This window comes from Leptidea sinapis, chromosome Z, assembly GCF_905404315.1.
Source record: "Leptidea sinapis chromosome Z, ilLepSina1.1, whole genome shotgun sequence".
Taxonomy (NCBI): Eukaryota; Metazoa; Arthropoda; class Insecta; order Lepidoptera; family Pieridae; genus Leptidea; species Leptidea sinapis.
The window spans coordinates 29,410,601-29,438,509 of record NC_066312.1 but is presented as its reverse complement, the minus strand read 5'-3'; the positions used below and the strand labels follow the sequence as shown (position 1 = coordinate 29,438,509).

General features: G+C 35.0%; 1 protein-coding gene across 1 annotated transcript; it reads left to right on the top strand.

Moving 5' to 3' along the window:
- Positions 1 to 8: 8 nt before the first annotated feature.
- LOC126979258 (uncharacterized) lies at positions 9 to 27,291 on the top strand. Its single transcript, XM_050828536.1, has 4 exons — positions 9 to 516; positions 10,594 to 10,722; positions 14,825 to 15,011; positions 24,112 to 27,291. The coding sequence occupies exons 1-4, from the start codon at positions 342 to 344 to the stop codon at positions 24,167 to 24,169; spliced, it is 549 nt and encodes a 182-aa protein (XP_050684493.1). The 5' UTR covers positions 9 to 341; the 3' UTR covers positions 24,170 to 27,291.
- The last annotated feature ends 618 nt before the right edge of the window (positions 27,292 to 27,909 follow it).

Sequence of the window (27,909 nt, the reverse complement as noted above, 5' to 3'; positions counted from 1 at the left end):
TGAACGGCTTGTTAAGTTGTTCACTCATCAATTCAACTTGAATTCGTCATTGTACGCAAATTGTTCAAAAATATTTTGTTTTTTATTAATTAAATTAATATCAGGTACTGACTCGAAATATAAAGCGCAATCAAATCATTAAGCAATAGTTTATTGTAGTGCTTAATAACATTTTTAAACTAGCTAATTAACTAGAAACGTAATTAATGGTTTACAAAAATCGGAACTGGGCTTACAACAGTTATCATTTCGTGTGTCGCCTATCGTTATAAAGGGTTTTAAACCAGTGCTTGTGAAATTCGCATAAATTGTTAAGTGTTTAGCATTTATAGTGAAACAAAATGCCTGCAAGTGCAGTATATCAACCAACGACAGTCACATATGAACAGCAGCCAACTGACCAGAGATGGAACTGCCCGATCAGCTACTTCTCACGGAGGGTGACAAGTAGTCTGAACCGAGCACTTTGTATACTTATCGCGTTATGTCTCCTGGGCGGCACACTCTTTTTAGTTGGTAAGTACATAGTATGTATTACCTAGTATTTCGTCATAATATTTTGAAAAATGTATTATAATAGACATAGCCTTCAATAGAAATAATGCTCACAACCAAAGTGGAAGACATAGTACCAGAAATTAGATACTCAAATGGCAATGGACATGCCATATGACCAGTGACAGCAGAAGAAGATTGACAAAAATGGTAACAGAATGTGTATAATATATGTCTACAATATGTATACACTAATTTTATCAATGTCTTTGTCTTTGTAATAAGATTAGTAGCACTATAACCGTGGACCAAACCTCTATCAACTAAAATTTATAAAAATTGGTAAATTAGAACAGTTAAAACAATGCCAGAAATGAATTGCAGCTATTGGTGTTAGGATATAATGCTAATTTTTCTGGAAAGGTGCAATAAATTGTATTAAGAGTGGCAGCATTATAATTGTGGACTAAATTAGAGCTCTATCAATTACAATATTTTTTACCTACTAATTTGTGCTATGGGCTACTAAGTCAATGCACATTTGAACTATTTAAGTACAGACCGGTTACATATTTTGAGAGAAAATCCATTTGTGTGTAAGTTGGTGTTTGGTTCCGTAAAGTAGATATAAATTTAATTTGTAACCAAAATTTATAAACAATGTGGGACTCAAACACACAACATCTCTGGTTCCATCCAAGCACTCTTCCACTGAGCCAACAGTTCCAGTTATGTATCACTAGCTGACCTGGCAAACATTGTTTTGCCATATAAATTATATATGTAAACCTTCCTTCGGCTTCAATGAATTTATTACAAAAGATTTCATTGAGATCGGTCGAATAGTTTAGGAGTTATTAGGGAACATACAAACATACATTCTCTTTTATATATATAGATTAGTAAATGCATATTAGGAAATTGACTTGAGATGTAGCTCTTTCAAATCTAATACCAGAAGAGAGGGATATTACTTTAAAAACAACAAATTGTTAAGTAGTTATATGAAAACATATGTAATTCCAATAACATGTAATATTTTTTTTAACCTCACAATTACTTACAGAGTTTGTGTAAGTAATTTTTAATATATTTATATTTCACATGCAGTTTAAAACTGCATGAATTTTAAACACAAATTAAAAAGAATCAGTCTAAACTCAGACTGTTGAAGCACCTGAAAGCTGATCTCATTCCTAGGGTTCTACAATTATTCATGTATTGTCATATATATATGTCATATGGAGATAACTTCAACATGACATGATGATTGTTATACTATAATTTTTAGATAAATATCAGTAACACTGCTTATGTGACATTATTAACAGTGCTGTTCACATCTTTGTGTTAAGGTTACTTCAAAATATATACTACTTTTCTTCGGGGTTATCTTTGAAACAACTCAAACTATACTACATGTTTACAGTTCTTCTAAATATTTACCTCAGTATTTCTAAAACTTTAGTAAGTAAGTAATACATTCAGCCTCACATGGAGTAATAAATAATAATATTTACATATTTTTACACAATTTTTTTTGCCCCAAACTATAATTATATTAAGTAGCCATGGGTTTTGCTGAAGTTTATGTTCAATCAAGAATCCTCAATGGCACTGCATTGCATCTTGCACATCCCATTCTCAATGAAAAAAAAACCGACAAATGTTACTCAAAGTTAAATTAAAACTCGCACATTATTTATTCTTAATGATGTCGGACGGATCATATTCGCATATTCTGCACTGTACAGTTTCAAGGAATTTCTTCCACATACAATCAAACTGCCGAGTTAAAGATAAAGTCTACGCGTACCCGTGAGCTCGGTAAAGATCCTGTGATTCTAGAGAAGGATCTAGGGAAAATGGGAGGCGGTGATCTCAAATTTTTTTTTGTACTAGCAAGTGCCTACATAAAAAACTAGTGTGATTTGGCCCACACGACTGAAGATTTCACCAGATAACTACCCAAGTCAAGAAATCACCGTTCGCGTAACTCTAGCGTTCGTTCGTCACGCATTCACCAGCTTACTCTCCATGAATCACCTCAAGAAATCACCGTTCGAGTAACTCTAGCGTTCGTTCGTCACGCATTCACCAGCTTACTCTCCATGAATCACCTCAAGAAATCACCGTTCGCGTAATGCTAGCGTTCGTTCGTAACGCCTCGTCACACATTCACCAGCTTACTCCCAAGTCAAGTGTGCGTAAAGAAGTTTTACTTTTAAAAAAATCTTTTTTTATCAAATAATTTATAGACGACATATTTGGGCATTTGAAGTAAATGCAATCATCAATGTCTTCTCGAAATGTTCGTTTGAGTTGAGTCAGCCTTCCATGGCAACTGTTACCGTTTTCGGTAAACAATGAAACTAGTTTTACTGGTATGCGACGTCTCGATAATTTACGGCCAACTACCCATATAGGTAATAAGCCAAACCTGCCGCAAATGTAACTTTAATGTTACTTCACTACGAAACCGTTGTGCAATAGTATAGTTAAAGTTAAATAAACTTTGTTCAATTAGACTTAAACTAAGCGCTTTTGAAAGGTCAGTAAAAGTATTTCTTTGAAATTACTGACTTTACCTTATGTTTGAAAAAAGGAGAGCTCGCGAGAAGATTAAACAAGAAACTCAACGGCCACTCTTTTCATTGAAATAGAGGATTTTAAATTTTACAATTGCTGTGATATACATAACAAATTAGTTTGTACGATGCCGCATCCAACACATGAATCATGTTTTTAATTAATATCAAATATTTCGTAAAAATATTTGAAAAATAATAAACTGTATAAATATAAATTATCGTATATTGGATGCATCAACCTTTAGTTTGAATTCATTGTTTGTGTAAGGATTCTTTGTTAACATGATGGTCGTGATTACTGTTACAATTAGTAATAGTATCCAACAAATACAATGATTTATTAACATATATTAATATAATGTCGCAGTTAATCGGGTTGAAATTAATCAAAATTAAATCCGTCTTTTTACGAAATTTGACAAGTAATACCGTCATAAAATCTGAAAACTTTGATTGTTTTAAGAACACATGGCCGCGCCAATCTTTTATGGTCATCTACAGAAGGACAACACGACCACATTATCTCTCTGGAACTCGCTGGAACGCGAAGCCCCCTCCCGTTCCTCTTTCACCCCCTCGCGCTCCCCTTTCACCCCTCGCGCTCGTCCTATACGTCAATTCGGTTTGTAGCTTTATTACCGTTACGTACGTCATGTTTAGATATTTTCGTGCAACCCCTGTTTTGTTTTGAAGTTTCAATGTTGCGTTTCGACATTTGTTGTTAATTGTTCTGTAGATTCTGTTGTACTGTGTCGCTATAACAGTTCTGTCAGAAAAATAAAATCTTCTTTTACTTAACCCAGATTCTTTCATTGATTTATCACCATCATTATAATAATGTGGATGTGTGGCGGTCTTCCACAGTGCGGTGTTCAAGTGGCTTTCTTCCTCGTACTACAAAGCTGTGGAATGAACTTCCTTGTGCGGTGTTCCGGGACGATACGACATGGGTACCTTCAAAATGTGGGTGGCGATGATCAGTTAACACCAGGTGACCTGTACGCTCGTTTGTCCTCCTTTTAAAAAAAAATAATAATTATAATAATTAGCATCACAACACAACGCCTTTACATCAATCTATAATACTGACAATATAAATCGATGTATATTTATTAATAACTAGCTGACCCGACAGACGTTGTTCTGTATATAATAAATAAAATAATGTTTTTATATGAATTTGTCAATAATATACCATAACATCAAAAATTACTTCGTAAAATATGCACCATGTTGTCGTAATTAAATTGTTTTACAGCAGAACTGTCAAACCGTGCGTCAATAAATTCTCTCATAGAAATTATGTATGGACACATCAAAGGAAAAACAAATTTGTTGTTTTTGTTTAATTTAGCAACATTTTCCTATTTATTCACATTTTAAACCTTCTCTGGACTTCCACAAATAATTCAAGACCTAAATTTGCCAAATCGGTCCGGCCGTTCTCGAGTTTTAGCGAGACTAACGAACAGCAATTCATTTATATATATATATATATAGATAATATCCTAGTGATGCTTGTTTTGGACACCGTTACATCAGCATCAGATCCAGAGAAATTGTAACCGGGTACTAAGTAATTGGTGTAAGAAGCTTTTGAAATGTCTTGAAAATAACTGACTTGGATGGTACTTTTGTGCAACGCTGCAATAACTTGTCTTTTTATCATCCCATTCAATTTAAATAAAATGTGAAATGACTGAAAATAATAAAATCCTTTTTAACTTGTAACATTACTACTTACGGCCAGATTGCTTAATTATATAATATCATAAAATCGTGTGGTCTTGGGGAGAAAGCAAGTAATTTTTGCTTTTAAGGGCATAAGTTCAAAGTAAATTGATACAGCACGGGCGTGGCATTAAGTACGCAAAAATTTTGGACGCAAAAGAAATAAAACGTAAGCTCATATACTTATTTTTCTATTTGTAATAATATTAATCTATGATCCAATATAATAAATGAAAATAATATCTTATGATTTTTTTATTCTTGTCTTACCAAATTTTGACTTCAAACATTACATTCTCAGATATCTATACATCTAGACTCTAGATAGAGCCTCTTGCTTTTAGGCAACGCATGAACTGGCCAAGTTTATTACTTAAATGTGCATGAAAACTACGTCTTATACTCAAAATACGTCAGTCACTCTGTTTGTGTGCGTGCGTTGCTGAAAATAAAGGTTAACAGTTCGCCACTATTTTAATTCGACGTTTTAATGCTGTCACAGTCTATCTAGACATACAAATTATTTAGGATTAAGTTGTTTAGTAATAAAACTGTACAAAATGTCACGGAAAGGTGTATTTTTGCTATTTTTTCTATGGAGTTTGTTTTAATTGTGTTCGATTCATGTAATGTTTTAAATAATATAGTCAAAGTGATATATTATGTAATATCAAAACCGGACCTGTCAGCATATTAAACTACAAGAAAAGAGAAAAAATCAACAGTTCTTTTTTTCAAGGTAGTCCCTTAAACAAGTAACGTGGTCTCTAGCGATCTTTCTATTATAATATTATCAAAAATGAAAGGTAGGTTAAAGTTGCTTTCTAACGACGGAAAGTTAAACATCGTATTTGTTTTTGTACAGTTTGTCAGTTAACGATCAACAAAAAATGAGACAAAGGTAGCCGTAGTTGCAATGAAAATAGATGTCACAGTATTATAGTAGATCTTCTTTTAAATTCGTTGAATATATTATATTTAGTATGCATTATATAATAAATAAATAAATAAATAAAAATAAAAAAGCCTTTATTACTGTACAAATTTTACATACTAGGTACTAAAATAGTAAAAAAAAGTGCCTCTAAATACTATCGGCAAACGGTCTTTACTGTGGTACAGCTTGTCTTCCGACATAGGCCTCCTGCAAAGATTTCCATTCTGTCCTATCTTTTGCTATACGAGTCCATAGTTGCCCCGCTATTTTCTTGATGTCGTCTTCCCATCTCATAGGCTGTCTACCTCTATTTCTTTTGCTATCTAGTGGTTGCCATTCAGTTATTAGTCTTGCCCATTTCTCTGTCTTTTCTCTTATCATTTGACCTGTCCATTTCCATTTTAATTGTTTGAATGTTTCGTATGCATTCTTAAAATTTGTTTTATTTTTAATTGCTTTTAATTTCACACGATCCTTTCTCTTTACTCCTATTGTGCTTCTTTCTATTCCATTCTGACAAATTTTAATTTTGTTGGCTAGTTGCTCTGTCAATGCCCATGTCTGACAACCGTACAATAAGCATGGTAGTATGCACTTATTAAATACTTTCCTTTTGTCTTTCATAGGCATTTCTTTATTCTTCATAACTGAATTAAGTGACCAGTATCGTTTCCACGTATTAACTATTCTTCTTTCTATTTCTTTTGCATACATTCTTTGCATATATTCATACATTAGATATTAACTGCCCTAAGTATACATATTCCTGAACGTATTCTATTTGCTCGTTATTAACTGTTATTTGCACTGTTTTATATATCCGATATTAAATAAACCTGCAGCAGAAATTGTAATTCGAAATCCCCCACGTCCCCATAAAACCCTGAAACCTCCATCATTGGCAAAAAAATAGTTCGTATAGTTAAGATATTATAAATAGTACAGCAAATAATTATGAATAGGACCGAAAAAAATTATTCAAATTTTTATTTTGAACTATTTGAGATTCCATCGCATTAAACTGACTTCTATTGAAATATCATTTTTTTTAAACTCGTATTTCGGACATAACACCGTTTGTATATAGTATACAGTAAACTATCTGAGGTCTACCACTAAATGATCGGACAGCCTGGGACTAGATTGTGATTATTTTATAGCGATAGAAATGACTGTACAATATTGTATATTTTTATTGAAAAGAGCGCAAAAAAAAAGAATGCTGGGAGAGTTTCTTGCGCCGCTTCTTCTCTCTCAGAGCGCCATTTGTTTGCGAAGCGGTAGTAGTAACTAGTAGTATAAGAAATGACATCAAAAAGAATTCTAAAGGAATCAATTTGAGAAAATAAATGCCTTTTATGCCTTTTTTAAACCAAATACTACTTCTAATATGTATATCTTCTTATTAATTCTCAAATCAGCGAAGACGTGGGTATTTCTCAATAAATTTTCAGTTCGCTAAAACTCGAAATGTAAAACATACGAAGATCCGATCCGAAACGTGTTTGTAGTAGGAAGACTAACAAAAGCAAGATTTGATTATTTTAATCGAGGTCGTCGTTGATATAATATGTATAAATAAAATACACACGCACGTCGCACGAAAAAGATACCCGGCGCTATTTTCACGCTACTTTGGTATTTAGGTACTCTAATCAGAGAAGGCGAAAAGCTACGCAAATCGCACGATGACAGAGCACACTATTATTCTTTGCCTTACAAGGTACCATTAGGGACCTAGGTGTAATTTTTATACATCTGTTTGGTTTATACAAACCTTACTTAATATGCATCTTCCTATGGCAGGGGTCAGACGGTCAATAAATTTCGTAATCCTATATCACGATACCTGTCTCAATATAATATTGAATCATACTGTATTGAATCGTACGGGTCGTACTACACTTTCATTAGATTATAGTCTTCAATATTGTCAGTATTCAGAAGATCATTCTTCCGGGTAGACAGTGTTTCGTAATAATGGACGATAAAAGTAAGCCCTGTATTGCCACAAAATGGCTGTTTATTTTCTTTCCAACATCCTCTCTCGAGGCGTCTGGCTTCCAATTTTTATAAATAGACAAAAGACGATCGAGTGCTTCATTTCTTTTATATTTGTTTTGTAGTTGTGACAATATTGACAGCACGCACGCTCACACTCACACAATATGCTCAATACTTATTTCTCCCGCGTTTAAACATGAATAAATATTGACGAGATCTCAAGGACTACGATATTTATTGACTGTCTGACCCCTGCCTATGACTGGAATAAAACAAAAGCAACACGCATTGAATCAGTGGCGATTCGCGATTGATTTGTCAAGATTTAATATTAAAATTGTCTATCACAATATTATATCGTGAAATCCACCCTCGCCATGACACGCCACAAATTAGGATATCATCCCCACCGTCTGGATGTCGCGGTGCTCCACAGTGCGCTTTAAAAGAAGCTTTCTTCCACGAACTACAAAGCTGTAGGATGAGCTTCCTTGTGCGGTGTTTCCGGGACGATACGATATGGGTACCTTCAAATAAAGCACGTACAGTTTCCTTAAAGGCCTGCAACGCTCCTGTTCCTATTCCTCTGGTTTTGCAAGAGAATGTGGGCGGCCGTGATCATTTAACACCAGGTGACCCTTACACTCGTTTGTCCTCCTTTTTCCATAAATAAAAAGTAATGATTATGATATTATACTCTATACAGGCGTTAGTCTATGACTCTACCTCCTACTGATACAAAATTTAATATGATTTCAATAATCACACTTCAGTGTAAATCTTAAAGCGCATAATGCAACTCTTCCGGCGCAGCGGAACAGTCATTTCCTCTTTTAATAATATGCTCTTCGAAAATGAGCCAGCGATGCACTCCAGTGCACGAACCGTCGGACGTGACCCCGGCCTCGCATCGCCGCACCCGTCTCGACTGTTAATGTGAAGTGACCCTTTTAAATTCATGTTAATACTTCAGATATTTATTATTTTTCGTATATTTGTCTTACAAAAACACCCGGTATCATTATAAGCAAGAAACGTTACAATCTTAATGGTAGGTACACTTCACAAAGCCATATTCATTACTGCCTTGGCGCTCGCCCAGATTACACCCGAGCTAAGACGAATACCGAATCAACTTTGCGCTCGCTTCTTGGGTCGACTTTCATGACTACGACATTTTTAATATATTTTTTATGGAAGAGATGGGACAAACGAGTCACACCTGATGATGGTTATGTGATAACCGCAATCCAAACTATCTTGTAACAAACACCAGAGGAATCACAAGATAATCCGACCTTATGAAGCGTCAAATTAACGTTATTACGTATTCAAAAACTGATAACACGTTGATACGTGGCGGACGAGGATCGAACCGGGGCCTCCGTGATGAGATGCATAGGTTCTCCCGATAGCGCCACCGACCATTTTACAAATCCGCTGAATTAGGAGGTTAGAATGAAGAGAAAGTTATATTGACAATCAAGTCGATGATGAATGCCAAATAAATAATTACATTTGAGTCTTAGATAATTTATACGTCTGGACAGAGTCTCTTGATGGTAGACAACCTTTAAAAACACGTCACTAATAACACTTTAGTGTGCGTGACAAGCTACGTCTTACACTCGTGATTTGTGTGTTAGTGTGCGTGAATTGCTCAGAATAGAGGTTCTGAACTCAATTTTATTTCCAACGTTTTCACAGCTGTCATAGTCTATCTAGACATACATAAATGATCTAAGATTTAAGTTTAAACATTGCTTATTATTGTGAGGTTACTATTTCGATTTATTTAATAAATGAGTGAATTCATTTTATTATTGTGATCTATTGTTATGATTTATAATATATTTTGTTCACTATCATTACAAAATTTCGAGGCACGGATGAGACTGGTTGTTATAATATCAAAACAAATTACCGTTAACACAAATGATTCATCGGATGAATGCGAGCATGAAGGTGAGTGCGAAATGTCTGGATTTGAAGAAATTTAGAATTAACAGTTATATTTTTATTATTAAAATTCACTATTTTTAATTTGTAAAAAAAAATGTAAAAGTATTGGTTTATTTATTTATGTACTAATCGTACACGTACACACACACATGCAAAAACGTCTCCAGACTAATTTACCTGCACCTACTTTAATCTCTAAAATATCCTCTCCTTCCTAACATAAAAATAATAATCAGAAATACCTGGACTCTTGCATGTTCCAGACTTCGGTAAAGGTACGCGAACGCGGGAATTGTCAAACAAAATGAGTTTTTTAATAAAAATCAATTATTCTAGCCGTACTGTAGCGTTTATTAATAAGACCCTTGTGGAGTGGCAGCCTTGAGACTTTTCCATCAGAATAGTTTTCTTTTCTTTTTCTTTTTTTTTTCTTTCTTATAGTACCCATAATCTGGCCGGCATCCTGTGAAAAGTAGCCTCCCACTACAGATAGTAGGAATAGTCGTTTTAGCATACCATACCTACCTACTAAGCTAGAGGTCCCGGGTTCGAATCCTGGTAGGTGCAAGCATTTATATGATGAATATGGATGTTTGTTTCCGAGTCATGGATGTTTAAATGTATTTATGTATGTTTATATGAATTTATGTATGTTTAAGTAAGTATATTAAATTAAATATATCATTGTCTTGTAAGTTGTAACCCATAACACAGGCTATATATGCTTAACTTGGGGCAAGATAATTTGTGTTAAAAAGTGTGTCAATATTATTATTATAATATTATTATTAGATCAGTGTTGTAGTTTATAAGGTATTGCGTTATGTATTAGTGTTTAATTGTTTAGATGAATAACCATGCCTTTTTTTTCAGGTTTGGGACTGCTAATTGCAGCAGGTGTGCAGTACTCCAACGCGCCGCCATCGTCGCAAGACGGCACGTATATCGGGCTCTCACCAATCGGAGGCGGTGTCATACTAAGTCTTGGACTCCTGTTCGTAGGTAAATAACTTAACAAGTAAGCGTATAACCTAGGGTTGACAACATTTTCTGGAAGATATTTTTTACTAACAATGTTTTTGCACTAAAATATTTTCACAATTTGTACCAACATTTATGGACTATGCGGGATTCGAACCTGTGCAGCTCGATAGCGCGGGTTCGAATCCCGCATCGTCTATATAAATTAAGTTTGTATATTTAATCCTAGAAGAGACGGATATATCTTAAAAATAAACTGTTTGGCAAATTGTATTTTTAGTTTTGAACAACGATGCATATGTCCAATAAAAGTCAGAATTTGTAAAAATAGTATTTAAGCTAGATACTCTTAACACTATAAAGTAAAGTAATCTATAAAGTAAAGTAATCTATAAAATATTCATAGAATATGAAATATAGTACAATACTCTTTATTATAGTACGCTTGGCAACCCTAACAGACCCCGGTCGGCGAATCACTGTTGTACCCTGTTACGTATTATAACTGCTGCCTTAAAAATAAAAGTAAACTCGTTTATAATTATGAATTTTTAAAATCGATAAGTAGTTTCGGATCTTATCGATTACATATTATGTTTTCTCTTTTTATATTAGTTCAGATATGATTTCGTGTCTTATGTATAAACTTAATGAACAGTAGTGACAAAAGTAAGATAAAGAAAAATGTTTTAAATTTGGAATAAGTTTAGTTCGCGTTTATTAATAACACAGAAAAAGTTTAATTTATTAATGGTGATCCCCCACCGGGCACAACCCTACAGATTACAATTAATATCTTAATACAACCTGTAACATTAACGTACATGCTTGTATTTGACCGTGTCGCAGTGCTCAGGTCGAATCTTAAAGGACGACTTGGAACCGGTTTTATATTAAACGTTTATTTAGGCTTCAAACGGGCTTATACCTATTAATTTGATTTGATACTAAAAAGATACTCCAAAATAAATACAACAGTGTTATTATTGAACCCTTACTTGATTGGTTTATTCCGCATAGAGCATAAACTCGATCAAGTGGTTAGTAAAATATCTGTAAAACATAAAGTTTGCCCTGTGAAACGACTTGGTGATGAAAATAGGTGGAATAATAAAAAACCGTTATTAACCGGTTTTTTGAAGAAACCTTTTAAATGGACTTTAATTACGGAAACCCGTAAAATATCATAAGTACTTAGTACAATTCCGAATTTATAGTTCTCTGTGTAAGTGTTGTACTAAGACGTTATTCGGCTCTCGGTGAGGGCCCCCTTACCTTAAAGTTATCATTTAAGCCACTTAATGAACGACTCATGAGAATAGACTTCATAAGGATGTGTAGTATAAGGTTGAAACGGCTAGGAATTGATAAGGTAGATTGATAGTATTATAGTACGCGTCGCTCACAGTAAGTTCGGTTGGACGGATGACTCATATATAAATATGACGCGTAAATCGTCACGTAGCGTATCGTCGTACGTGAGGCGTCAACTATATTTCGCGTGACTGATTCGACAAATAATTCGTCACGTTTTCATTCTTCGTTATTAGCACAATTATTGCGATTTGTATATTATTTTTATCTTCATTAAGGGGATCTCGAACAAACGGTAGTTCCAATTGCGGGTACGCAAGGCGGGCGACGATCTTGTGCAAGTCCTTATATGGACTTATAGGATCCAGCTGTGGGGCTGCAACAAACAAACAAATATTCAAATCATGCAACGCTTCCAGAATAAAGTATTAAGGGAATCACGCATCTTGGTACATTCGAAACATCATCCAATCGGGACCTTAGAATTGAGAGAGAAAATACGCTGAAGCTCATCAACATAGACTTCACTATCACTGTAGTGCTAGTGAATTGGTATAAAACAGTATAAAAATATTGCTATTATAAAAGACACGTGAACAGAGTGACTTACCCTTAATAGAAACATTAATAAATGAGTTAATGCACACGTTTTTAGTTTAAATCTATCTAGCAGTTTAAGCTTAAGTTAAGGCTAGATTGTAATGCAACTGGAGCAACGTTCTATAACTGTATTATTATGTTCCCAAGAGACAAAAAAGATTGATAATTTTAAAAATTAATATCATTCTAAATTAAAACAAAGGCAATCTTGCGCGGGTGGAGGTAACCTTATAGCTCCGATCCCTCAAGGCCATTCACCGGTCCCACGCCATAAACTTAGCAATAAAAGAAGAGTCCACGATGATATGATTGGCGAGCAGACTTCAATCTGGAATTCCAAAAGGTGTCTGTCAATACGTTATCTGTGATCAAGTGTGTTTATCCATAGACTTACCCCCTTATTCATAATGGTCCGCTAACTTTAAACAGCCGCTTAGGAGTGTTTTTTCTCATTCTGACGTAGGTCAACAGAAGAAGACAGAGTGAGAATTAGCAATGCTTTAAGTTAGCAGACTATTATGAATAAGGGGGTTACAATATACTATTATATAGTGACAAATTTTGATTGATGATTCAAAATACTAAGAAATAAGTAGATAATGCCAAGAGGGGGTGGCTGTTTACGTCTTGTCAATCAATATCGGTCAAGTAACAATAGATTCGCTTCCTTTTTTTTTCTATTGTTGTATCTCCGTTAGAGATGTACTTCTGTATACGCTAGCATATTGTATATATATGGTTATATACTTTTATCATGAATGTGTAACATAACATAACCTTAGTATGACACAAACGAATTCTAACTATGTTTGAAATTTAAAGTCAATGTGCCCAGCGGTCACGAACTAGTCGGTCTCAAAGGAAGTGGATAATGTATGAGCGGAAGTATTTTACAATGGGGTTCCGTATCGACCGTCGCTATACAGGATGTAATCGTTAAGTGTGACCAGGCGATTAAGTCGTAACTATTACATGTACGTAACCTATACCTATTAAAAAGAGATTAAAATAACAATGAAGTATCCAAAATTTAGGTATTAAACACTCCCATACATTTAGTATGGAATTAGTAGAAAGGTTTTACTTTTACTTCCTCATTTTAAAAGGTTATTAATTTAGCTCAGTACTGATATTAAAGGAAACTACTTATTAACCTAACACAGTTATAAAACTATCTTTTAATTGAATAATATTTATGTATTAGTAAGTACAAAACCTTGTATTCGAAGTGACGTGCTTGTTGTGCGATACAATGACCTTTCTACTAATCTCATACAAAATGTATGGGAGTGTTAAATATCAAAATTTTCAACACTTATCGATCCATTTAAAAAAATTATTGATGTAATTTAACTGATTAGTTAAAGTATTTTGTATTCAGTTTAATGTTTTTTGATATCTTAACTAATACACCCTATATAAAATAATAATACGTATTTCAAAACCTCGTGAATTGAATATTTTAATACATTATGATGTTGTGAGTGCCAGTGTGGCGGTTATGATGACGAATAAAATAAAAATGGCGTTATTTGTAAACAGGTCATTTCCAGGACTTGATCACTTAAGCAATTCCTTTTGTGTTTTATATACGTCATTCTTCTATCGTCATAAAATCTCATAGCTGTGCCCGCGTTCAACCGCGTGAAATAACTTTAATAACTTTTTGTTGTTGAAATCTAAAATCGTTTAAACGTCTAGATAGACTGTGACGGCTATGAAAACATCGAAATAATTGAGGTTGACTGTTCACCTCTATTTTGAGCAATGCATACACACTAACACAGTGACATACAAATCGCGCGTGTAAGACGTAGCTTGAACGCACACTAGAAAACCAATGCACGCCCCTGATATATATATACTTATGGCTGAGTCTGTGGCAGGTTTTCATAATTTTCTATGCAATTAAGATAAATATTAATAATAATAATATATTGACACACTTTTATACAAATTATCTTGCCCCAAACTTAGCTTAGTATAGCCTGTACTATGGGTAAAAGACAACGATATATTTAGTACAATATACTTACCTAAACATACATAAATACATATAAATATCCATGACTCGAAAAAAAATCATATAAATGAATGCATCTACCGGTATTCGAGCCCGGGACCTCTAGCTTAGTAGTCAGGGTCACTAACCAATCGGCTATATGGGTCGTCTTAATAAATAATAGATAGTAATACAATAATGGCACAGGTTTCGGCGTATGGGCGTGGAAATCACGTTGGGGCGGCGGTAAGGAGCAACAGTCGAGCGGTGCGGCAGCGCTCACAGCGCTCAACCCTTCCACGGACCCGCTTGTCGCCGCTCAGTACGCTCCAGTACGCGACGCGCCACCAGCGCCTGATGATGAGATGCGCAACCTGATGGATAACAAGGAATGGTATGTACAACTATGTGGCTTGTGGTTTAAGACATTTATTGTTCCAGGAATTTCCACTCAAATGGAACTTACAGGCTATTTTATAAAAAGTGGGTTACAAAATTGCATCTTAAAGCGTACAGAGAATATGTAGTAATTAACATAGGTTAAGTAGGTAAGTATAGCTTATATACATTTCTAATTTATATTATAATATTTTATATTTAATTTTAATTTTAGTGGGTAGTTTAAAAACACAAAAAATAATAATGAATGATAATAATAATGAGTAATGAATGTAGAGGAAGCGCGTGAGGTTTGTAAGGATAGAAGCAAGTGGTATTCTATTGTCTCTGCCTACTCCGACGGGAACAAGGCGTAAGTAATGTATGTATGTATGTTAAAAACACCATCTCATCAAAATCATACCAACACGGGACCGTCGACGTCAACAGTCGACGCGAGTCACGATTGAGTAACTAATCGCTACTCAGTTACTTTCAACTATACCATACAGCCACGACTCATGAATCGATCTTCACCGTTATTGCTCCATGATAAAGCGAGACCTCATGCAGCACGAGAAACCGTTTTAACTCTACAGGAATTGCAATTAGAAACCATTCGTCACCCACCGTATTCGCCAGAACGTGCTCCGACGGACTACCATTTTTTTCATGATTTGGACAATATTCTACGTGATAAAAAGTTTTCGTCTCAGGATGGAGTACAAAATGCTTTCACACAGTTTGTCGAATCTGGATTACCACAGTCCTATCGCAAGGAGGGCTCGCTCCTTCTTTACGTTCACTTGATGGCCGCCGCCATCAACTAGACTCCCTATCGTCTATAAAAAGTTATTAATATATATAAATATTCAAATTAACACCTTATTACCTGGCAGTAATGTTCAAAGCTATTGTATACGCTCATTAGAAGAAGAAACACTATATCACCCGCTAAAAACACGTGCGTGGACGCGAACACAAGACGAGAACATTTTGTTTTAGCAATTGAAATGTAGTTATTTAGCAAAATTATTAAAAACATCCAGTTAGTTATACAATTTTGTTAATTTAAACGGGCATTTACCTGGAATTGGAAGACACTCCATCCTCTTTAAGTTTGGATATTCTGTTATTTGGACATTTTTTCACTAGGACAAGAACTACATAGGTACTATGTGAAAAAAGTTTCACTCACAAATCTCAAACCATGAAGGTTCTATGTCAATTCGAAGTAGGTATATATTACAATAAAACGGCAATTTCTTACTTTAACCCCTATTATAGAGTGATAACAAATGTATAGCTTTCAGATTTTTCCCTACACGTGTAGTATAAGACGGAATGACGGAATTACTTGACATATTTCAGAGTATCGAAATATACGTTTTTGCGGCATATACGGTCGTATGTTTTTTTACGTTGATTAAGAAGTCTTTTTTTTTTCCAGCTTCAACAGACTGTAAACCTGTAAAAATATATTTTTAACCGATTTAAAAAAAGGTGGAGGTTCTCAATTCGTCGGTATATTTTTTTTTAAATTCCGGCGAGCGGTCTGGCATCAAAGTGATCCTATAATTATTTAGAACAGAAGTTTTACTTAGTCAGCTCTTTTAAAACAACTAGCTAGACACACGCCTGGCCAGACATCAAGTGGGTGACTCAAATTTACGTAATATCCAGTGGTGATTAGGTTGTTTTATGAAAACATCGCGGCTAATGTATGCTAGCGGTAAAATGGAAGTGGTTTTCCATTTTGTGCATGACGAGTTACGTCATACACTCGCGATATGTATGTCACTTTGTTTAAGTGTGCGTACGTTGCTGAAAATAGAGGTTAACAGTGCGCCTCTATTTTTTCTTCATCTTGTTCATAGCTGTCACAGTCTATCTTGACGTATAAATTATCTAAGCCTATTGGTATTCTCATAGATAAACATAATTTATATGTAAATGACATTAAGTACCTTCCTTCTCATATTCTGAACATATAGCTAAAATATATTTCTTTATCTTAAAAAAATATAGTAATTCAACAAAATACTTAATATTCAAAACAAATTTCAAGGTTATATGAGGAATTATTCGAGTATTTACATTTAACGTAAAATATTTGAATTATAAACGTTGCTATATTCAACTACCGATGACAAATCGAGTTGAGCGTGTTCGTATACCTTCAGAGCACGTGTCATAAACCGGCTTTGTCGATTTAAACGTCGCTGACTCAAAAAAATGTTACGTTCAAAGCAATCTCTATAATGGCTTTTATCATCCGTGGAATAAAGTTCTCTGACTGGCCAAGTATGTATCTGCAATAACTAAGTGCTTCAACGAGGGCTATAAATATAAAATAAACCAACCTATAAAATACTTCATAACGTTAGCAAAAAAAAATATGTTTGTTAATTACGTCATTTTGAAATGTAGAATTACTAACAATCATTACGAAAATTGTTCCGTTTTCCCTTGTTCTTGTATGAAATGATATCACCGAAGAACTGTCAAAATGTGCGTCAATTTTTTTTTTATTTAATCTACAAATATTAATTAATACAGTTTATTAGTTACAGTTTTACTACACAATCCGCCAGTTTAGTTTAGTTTCAATTATTAGCAAAGTTTAACAGAACATGTGGCAAGTCAACAATTAGTTGCGGCACTTTGCGAGTACGCCTGCGGTAGGTATCTAGTTGGAGCGCAGCGTAGACCAATCCTTAATCTAAGATTGTATGCTTTATCTCTCAAAATTGTTCGAACTGCACACAGTGTGCAAAATATGATTGAAATCGGTTCCGTAGTTTAGGAGTTCATCGCGGTCAAACACCGTGCGACGACATTTTTAGGGTTCCGTAGCCAAATGGCACAAAACGGAACCCTTATAGATGCGTCATGTCTGACTATCTGTCTCGCCGTCCGTATGTCACAGTCAATTTGTTGAACGATACTATTGAAACAAAAATTTTTTTTCAACACACCCACACGATTGAGTCTGTATATCTATGGACACTTCAAAGTGGTAAAATGTCACTTCTAAAATAAGGGAATGAAAAAATTCAAAAAAATATATGATGGTCATTGACATGCAAACTTCCACCGAAAATTGGTTTGAACAGATCTAGTTTGTATTTTTTTTAATACGTCATAATAGTAAACCGCAATTTACCTTTCATTCAATCAACTCTAATATAAAAGAATACACTATTATTCAAACATCGATCAAACTTACAACGAACTACAAGAACTTCTATATTATCTTACCTGCTGCTACGGATCCCTTCATGGGCCAGTTCGACTTGCACTTGGCCGCTTTTTATATGTAAAGATTAGGGGATGAAATTGCCGTTTTGCACTGAAATGTACTCACGGAAGTACTTACATTCCTTGTATTCTAAACATTTCTGCCATTTCACGGGAAGCACATTGTTCTTGTATTATTATTATTGTATTATTCCGAACAAAAACCACGATCATATAGCTTGGTCGTCGTAGGTTCGCTCTCATAGTTCTGCGGTAATGTAACACGAGCCGTGATATCGAATGCACCCGTCGATATCTGTTTACATTCGGGTGCTGTAATACACTTATTGTGATCACGGCTTTATTGATAACTGGTAAGCAAGAGTTGTCTTCCTTGTTGCGGTCTCAATACATCGTATCGATTACAACAACCATAAAATACCTAGGTGTTGTTTTAGCACCAAATTCACATGTTATGTTACTGGAAATATTATTTTTAAATAAACATAGATATAAGTAAGTTATACAACTGCTTGTCGCCGTAATTAGAAACGGCACTGATAGATAACAACGCGTGTTAATATTTTAGGGTAGAAAAGACAACCCTCTTAAACCGTTCCACAGCGATAGAACGTTATAGGGCTTATAGTCTTGCGACTGATTGCAAATTATTAATTAAAAAAAAGTAAGCTCTTATTTTGAAAATGGAGCTCCATGCCAATATTGTTGAGTATGTATTTAATTCGTTTGTCATTTGTTTTTACGATTTGGCGGCAAATTGAAATTTGTCTGTGTCACTTCAGTATGATGATTTGAACGCGGGAAAATTTTCTTGCAATGACTTTTTATGACTTTCAATTTCATTTAAGTCAATAAGAATGTTATGATAGAGAACTATTGGCCTTTCACGATGAAGCCCCATGTCTGTGCCCATGTTGTGCCTCTGTTTACAACTGGTTCAATGAGTTTAAACGTGGTCGCACTAATCTCACCGATAATCTGCGTGAGGGACGGCCTTTTACGGCGACGACTGAAGATAACATCATCGACGTATAATAGAGACTGACTAAAGAGTGATCTATCAGAAGATTTGGACAAGATTAGGCACCGGTATGAGTCAGGAAGCTTTGTGCCCGGTGGATACCTCATAATTTGACCGAGGCTGAAAAACTCCTTTGTGTGAATTGGTGCGCTGAAATGTTTGAAAGATATTACAGAGGCTGTTGGATATACTCACTGGTCACGACAGCTGGAGTTACTGTTATGACCCGAAACCAAAAAACAGTCTGCTTAGTGGGTATTTCCTTCCGAGGTTCCACCAAGTGATGAGCGGTCGAAGTGTGTGAAAAAGATGGTGTCTCTGTTCTTCGGAAGGACAGGTCATTGCAGAGTGGTACAGTAACAATTATTTGCCACTTGTCTTGGAAAACATTCGGGAAAAACACAGGATCCTTCTTTACCACGATAATGCTTCGTGGATCACCCATCACATAGCCTCGATCTCGCAATTTTTATTTATTCATGGCGATAAAATAAATGCGTTTCAAAACGTCCATCGAAGAGACCCCGAAGCACGAGGGGAGAAAGTGCTTTTCTCAGTGGTTCAGCAACCAGCGCTGGTCTTCCGTTGGGCCATTTGGTGACGTCGCCTTAAAGATAATATAAAATAATAACTAACTGTAGGTTGTAAGCTAAAACTATTCAAAAACAAAAAGGAAAAGAACAGTGAAATAATTAAACATCGCACAGTGTATCTAGTGGTCTCAGGTGACAACGAGTGGTAGAGTAGATTTTAGTTTTAGTACTGGTTTATCAGATGTCGTTTTAATATTCATTAGAGAAATCGTTTGAATGGATGTTCGTAGGTACTCAATGAAACAGACAATGATGTTTTGAATGTCGTAAGTTGCAACGCAATTGCCGCTACTTATAGCCACCACGTGGGTGGATAACGGGTCCCATTTCTCTTACTCTCACTTCGAACTGACTCATCGTATTTAAATGTATGTACTTACTGCATTCAAATTGATATAAGTCGTTAAAAATAATAAAATTATCGATAGTAGGTATAACACTTTTGCTACTACATAAAACACTTAATATGCTGGCCTTCGTAAGGTATTCGTAATGCTGTAGGTTGAAGGTAGTACTTCATTTGAATAAGAGCGCTGATGGTTTCCGGTAACCTTCGTGCAATCGAAAGGGCGATGGTTGGTCAATTCGACCGGATATTACCTTTGAATTCTCTCTATACGAGGTAAATAAATGATAAACATAACCAGTTTGTTGCAGTTTCGTTTCATACACCAATTATCCTTAAGCTGTCAATAATAATTTGAGCTTGAAACGATTTCTTTATATTTCTACACAATTTTGTTGTATTCACAATTACTTATATATTAATGAAGTATATACGAGGGGCGGTCAAAAAGTTCGCGGAATGGCGGGGTTGGCGGGGGTGAGGTCGCTCCTCCAGGTAGCCGCTACTTGAGTAACTCATAATTACTATATATGCCAATTTCTAGCCTAATTGGGTCATTAGCTTTCGAGTTACAAACGAGTGAACAAGTAAATCGGGAACAAACTAGCCACTATGGAGAAAATTGAACATCGCGCCGTCGTAAAGTTCCTCACCAAACAAGGAAAAACGCCTCAAACTATTTTGCAAGAGATGTTAGCTGTTTACGGAGACTCTGCTCCTGGTAAAACCATGATTTACAAATGGCACGGCCTTTTCAAGCAAGGAAGGGAGTCAATTGAAGATGATCCTCGACCTGGACGGCCCATTGAGGCCACTACGCCGGAAATCATTGAAAAAGTTGAAAAACTTGTATTGGAAGACGGAAGGTTGAAGAAGAAACAACTTGCAGCATCAGTTGGAGTATCAGAAACCACAATTTTAAATATTCTTCATCAACATCTTGGCATGAGTAAAGTGTGTTCAAGGTGGGTCCCGAGAATGCTCACGCCGCTGCAAAAACGTGAGCGCGTCAACTGTTCCCGCGAGTATTTGGACCGCTGTGGAGAAGTTAGGGAAGAAATTATGGCCCGAATTGTAACCGGTGATGAAACTTGGGTTCACCACTATGAGCCTGAGTCAAAGCAGGAGTCGATGCAGTGGCACAAAAAAGGCACACCACCCCCAAAAAAATTTAAAGTGTCGCAATCGGCCGGAAAGATCATGGCGACTATTTTTTGGGATACTGAAGGTATTCTTTTGATCGATTATAAAGAACGTGGTGTTTCTATAACGGGAGAGTACTACGCTTCCCTATTGGACCGATTAAAAGAAGCTATTAAAGAAAAAAGAAGAGGAAAACTGACAAAAGGTGTACTCCTTTTGCACGACAACGCGCCCGTTCACACGAGTCATGTTGCGACGGCTGCCATTCATCGATGCGGTTTTGAACAACTACGCCATCCACCCTACAGTCCAGACCTGGCCCCTAGCGATTTTTATTTATTCCCAAAGATGAAGAAAGAGCTGCGTGGAAAAAAATTTAGAGACGATGATGAAGTCAAGTCGGCGATTTCGGCGTATTTTGACGCCCAAGACAAAACCTATTTTTTCGACGGTATTAATAAGTTATATGCCAGATCCCAAAAATGTATTCGTGTTAAGGGGGAATATATTGAAAAGGAAAAATAACATAATGTATCATTTCATCTTTTTTCCCAGTCATTCCGCGAACTTTTTGACCTCCCCTCGTATTATGATATTACACGTGCATTGGCACGTGCAAGGGTCCTTTGTGTGGACTCTATTTATATAATATGTGTCACTCATCACAAAAAGAATAATGTCTGAGAAAATATATATAACCATGGACTTATCATACTAACAGGACTGATTATATTATATATGTATTGCCGTTGCAGCTATCGCTCTCGGTTCGGATTAGACACTATGGAAAGAAGACTATTGCAGTGTTAGCAATAAAGCTTAGTAGTTATGTGTTAATATAAATTTCAAAGGTTTTAAAAATTCTTTAAAATCCGTCCGAGCTTAAAACCGAAAACAAGTAACCAGTTATCGTTTAAGTACAATTTTACGATATTTGGTTATTTAAGTCCTCTATCGGTTAACGGCTTTAGACTTTAGAACGGTTTTTTCAATTGTCAAAGCACTTTTTCAATATATATGATATTTACCTAAATTTTTAAACCACACTACCTACGGTATACTAGTTTTTGGGTACGGTACTTTTTGATATGTAGGTACGCCCGTCTCATTTCGACTCCCACGGAAAAAGCTTATTGGCAAGTGTTATAAAACAACTCGTTTAACTTTACATTCCGAGCGAAATAATAATTAAAAAACCGTTTTTAAACGCTAAATTTATAACCAGTTACAAGCCTCAAATCAAATAAAATTCACGGAGGTCAAGAAAATGACATTTATGTTTGGCGTTGTATTTTCTTTTTACATTTATCGCCACTTCGGAAAAGGTTGAGCCCCAGACATGGATCCAAATAGATGCCGCGAGTGTATGTACTTCACGTGTCAAAATGAGGATAAAAAGAGGAGCAAACTGCTCTTCCTTTGACGCTTTTATTTTATTTTTTATTATGATTTATTATAATACATTTCCGACTTTAGTAATAAGCAATACCGACTATTGATGTACTGAAAACGTCAACTAATGATGAGGTGAGTGGCTAAACGTTAGGCTCGATGCACTGGCATTTTTTACGACGTCACAGTACGTACAAAAAATGGGGCACGTTTGGTTTTCACACAGACGGAGGGATTTGCGTTATCTACTTGGATCTATGTCTGTGGGTTGAGCTTTAATGAAAAGTCAGTCCTGTTAGTGTGTTAAGTCCATGTATCAAACGGAACACATTTGTTAGTTATCAAATGTTTAGTAACATTGTGGTTTCTATTTCTAGATTAAATCGAAATATTTAAAAATGTAGGTCAGAACTTGACATGCTTTTGATGGTCAAAGATATTTCTTTGACCATTCTATTGAACTAAACACAAAAAGTGTCACGGAATGGCTTCTCTCTTAAATCCGAATGTTTACAGTTAAGGCGACACTAAATGCCAGCGACCTTGAGCGATATGAGTTCACGGCTGCCGGCCCGCCATGTATGTAACAAAGCCAATATTTTCAAAATTCTTGCGTGGAAAACAGTTTATATGCTTACAATCCTCGTTATTCACTACTGATCTGAATAAATTAACCTACACAAAAAAGTACAAGCTATAAGAATTACTTTTCTGAGAGAAGTACCAAAAAAATGCGTCAAGCCATGCCAAAACACTTGTTTCACTTAAAGAAAAGTGGTAGTTCAAAAAAGCTCGGCAGTGTTAACTATAACCAACAGCAAGCATTAGACCTACAAATAAGACTTAAGGATATGTGTAACAGGATTAAATAGTGTTCATAGCTCGAAATGCTATACTTTTACCACAAAACTTGTCAAAAGACACCATGTTTGCGTGTTTTCTGCTTACTCTTCGCCTTAAGAGATTTAGAATGAATGCAAACTGCTGCAGGCAACCATTTCACTATCACAAGATTCATTAATTTTTTTTATGAAGTAAGGGACGAGACGAGCAGGACGTTCAGTTGATTGTATTTGATACGCCTTGCCCATTACAATGCAGTACCGCTCAGGATTCTTGGTAAAAACACAAAAATTCTGAGCGGCAATGCAATAGCGTCTGTCACCTCGAGATATAAGATGTCAAGTTTGAGAGGCATCTCTTGACCCTTGGTATTGCGGATGAACCTCTTGTCCGTTCGCCCCCTGATATATAAAAAAAAATCTTAATGAATAATAATAATATGAATCATGGTCGTATTAAAACTTATGGGTGAAATATCTCTAGTTAATATTAATGCTGAACTATTGTATTTTTTCAGTTTGAGCAGCGCTGAAGAGAGCGACAAAATGTTAGATGGCAGGCCATCAGTCGCCTAGAACAGCTGGTCTACCGACCCAGCTTGGGAGCTAAACAGGCTGGGTTATATCGTCCCCACTCTCAACAGTATCGAATTGATTCATAAGTTATTATGACAATACGTTTATTGCATTGGACGGTTCCAATATTTTATTTACACTTTTATTTTCGATTTTATTTTATGTTAACGTTCACTAATTGGTATAGCAACCGCAAAAAAAAAGGTCCAATCTCATAGCTTGGTTGTTTTTCTGCTTTATGGTCGACAAATTTGTTCGTGTTAGGTCAGATACATACAGAATGGCGTACATTAAATGAACACACGGGTAATACTTAAACCGTAAGCATAAAAAATCCTTAAATTCAAGTACCTAAATAATTGAAATGATGAAATTTTCACTCAAACAAATCATATATTTATAAAAAAAAAACAATCTTAATCACACTTACGTGGTCGCTACTCGCCCACGAGTACTGAACGACAAGTAGGTACCAGTACCTACGAGCGCGGATTGTTCTGAAATGAAATTAAAATGATTTTTTTAAGTGCATTATGTATTCTATTTTTTTTATAACGATTAAGAAGCTCATTCTGTGCGTTCATTGAATGTCGCTGTTGTAGCTCCACGCTGTATATCGATTTCAGCGATAAAAAGCTATAGAAAAAAATATAAAGGAGGGGTATCTGTAGAACGCCGTTATTCTTCTTATGTGAATTAAGCCGGTGTTGTATGCGCAACAGAGCAGAAGCTACTTTAGCTGTTGTACCTAGCTGTTCATCATACATACACTCTCTATAGGACTGTTACGAACAAATTTGTCGGTCTGTTATAATGTATGAAACAGAACCTAATGTTATTCTCAGTTGTTATGAAGCAAACTTTCAACGTGAATACTGTCACAAATCAACTAGTTGTTATCATACACTTGAATTAGACTTTTTGTTTTGCGGTAGCTAAACTTTCAATTATTCGTGTTTTGCTAGAAAGATGCTTGGAGATATTTTTACATTTTATGTTATATCCTTTATATATCCGTATTTATTTCATATTATGTTTATGTTTTCAAGCAATATTTCATGAATTGATTGAGTAACGATTGCAAGTAATTTTACATGGTGATTCATTTGTGGCCAAATTATCGTCCATATTATAATCGTTCTTCCTAAGGTAATGAATACTATATTTCCGCATATGCACACTATGGTTAGAATAAAGGCATATTTTAAGTAGAGTTATTTGTGGGGAATCATAGATTTAACTGGAGTTCCAATGTAATAATCATTTAAATAAACATTATACATCTATTCAACATTAAAATTAATAAAAGCTTAATATAGATTAAGTATTAATTTAATCTTTCACTTATTTAGTAGTTATATCCGGTGCGTTACTCGAATGTCTCTTAATATAAATAAATTTTATATTTGTAAGCAAGTTTAAAATACTTCTTCGTACAGTTCAAGAAAAATAGATTAAGAAAATTTGAAAAATAAATGTAGTCGGTGCAAGAATATATACCAGTATAAAAATAAAAAAAGACATGTAACAATTGAGGCCATGACAACCACAGTGTCTTAACTACAATTACAGCACTAAGTTATGAATTTTAATATCGGAGAACCATAGTGGCCTAAAGGTGGTTTAACGTATTAAACGTATACTAATATATTACTAACTCACTCAGACAACCCTAGCTACACCAAAATAAATGATTAATTTTAACTATAAAAAATCATCTTATAGTGTAAATACGTAGTTAGGCCACTATTCTTCTCATGGCATCAATTTGTATACTGTGCTTGAAATATTTGGCATTTAGTACAAATAGTGTAGGCATTTGTAACGAGTGTCGATGTATTTTACAATTTTTTAATATATATATATATTAAGAAAAATGAGTATTATGAAATATATTTTGAATATACTAGTAATTGTAGGAAGTTCGTATCGTATCGATCTACGTTATAAATTTTATCATATATAAGCCACGTGAATAATCGATTTTAATTATAAGTAAGCTTTCTTATTATTGTGACAAGCTCAAATCATACATTTGATTTACAGAGAAGACCTGTTACGAAATACGAACAGTTTGACAGTTGTTGTATCATTGAATTTGCGAGTATTCTGTTGTCGTTTGTTTTATAAAAAACATTCCTCGAATTTGACTCTTTCATTTTAATGTTAAAATGTCAGCCGTCCGTTCTTGTAGGTTTGATAGACCCACAGACTGCATTGTGAGTCATTTTCCATTGGAAACGAATTCGTTCCTATGACGGATTAATTCTTTTTTTATATTTGTGTTGTGTAGGAACACCGTCCTGTTAGTATTAGTTCATAAGTTTTTGTCTTAATGTAAGTAGTTATAAATTATATTAAATGATTTTAAGAGGAATGATGTGGTTCTATAATAGTGGTGATGTTCACCAGCTAAGCATTCTAAATCATAAGCTCCACTTAATCTGCAGTGAATCTCGCGCGAAGGGTGTCGTATTAAAGGTATTTCAAATTGCTTTTTCAATATTTTCAATAACCTAAAAGGATATTGAAATAGATATTATCGTTACGTTTCTAAGCTATTTCGTCTTAGGTCACTTTTTTATTTCAAATAGTTTGAAAGTAAAAGTGTGTTAGAACGTTTAAATATATTGCTTGAAATTGTAATAATTCGACGTCCTTACGCTTACAACATCTTATAAGCTATTATAATGTTGTGGCAACAATATATGTAGGTTATTAAACCGTATTTATACTAGTGATAGGAAGTGATGTGGTCGCAGGCTTAGCTTCTCCTTTTGGTTAAATACTCTAATCCTACTTTACAGCGTTTTGGCCATTTTTATAGCTTCCATTTAACGACATCCAACCTTCCGTATTTAAGTGTATTCTTACAGCCTTCCTTCATGATATTATTAAAAGGCTCTCTGGATCTAATATAATAATTTGTAGCATCACAACGTATGTTTTAATATTTATTTTGAAATTATATTTGCAATATTTACGGTGCATATGAGCGTGTATAATGAATTTGACATGTATTGATATTATAGTTTGTATGTAGTAAGCAAATGTACTTACGTTATACTTAATGTGTACTTAATATTTTCACTCAATCTTTTTGAATAAAGTTATGAGCGGCGTACAGATGTTTTATTTTTCTAATACCAACCGACTTAATAAAAGGGAGAAGTTACTGTGTCCTTGTAGCTCAGAACGTCGTCGTATGTACGGAATTGGAATTTATTTATTTGACACAGATAAGTTGTACTATTTAAATTTAACACATTCACTTAGCAGTGAAGGTTAGCATCTCAGAAAGTGAAACACTGCAGTGCGGTATTTCGTATGTCTTATCGGTAGTGCGGACAACACACCTAGCGCGTAATTTTTGTGATCTGTTATATTATGGCGTTTGCTATTCGCGAGTTCATCAAGCGTCAGGGGGGTTTATTTTCTTTAGTATTAAATTTTTTTTTGTTTTTCTTTTTAATAGTTCTAGGACTGTTTATATAGGTTCTTTTACTAAAATGACCATATTGTTAAAATCATAAAAGGTTATAATTTTTTTTATGGAATAGGAGGACAAACGAGCGTACGGGTGACCTGTTGTTAAGTGATCACCGCCGCCCACAATCTCTTGCTACACCAGAGGAATCATCAATCACAAGAGCGTTGCCGGCCTTTAAGGAAGGTGTACGCGCTTTTTTTGAAGGTACCCGGTATGTCTTATCGTCCCGGAAACACCGCACAATGAAGTT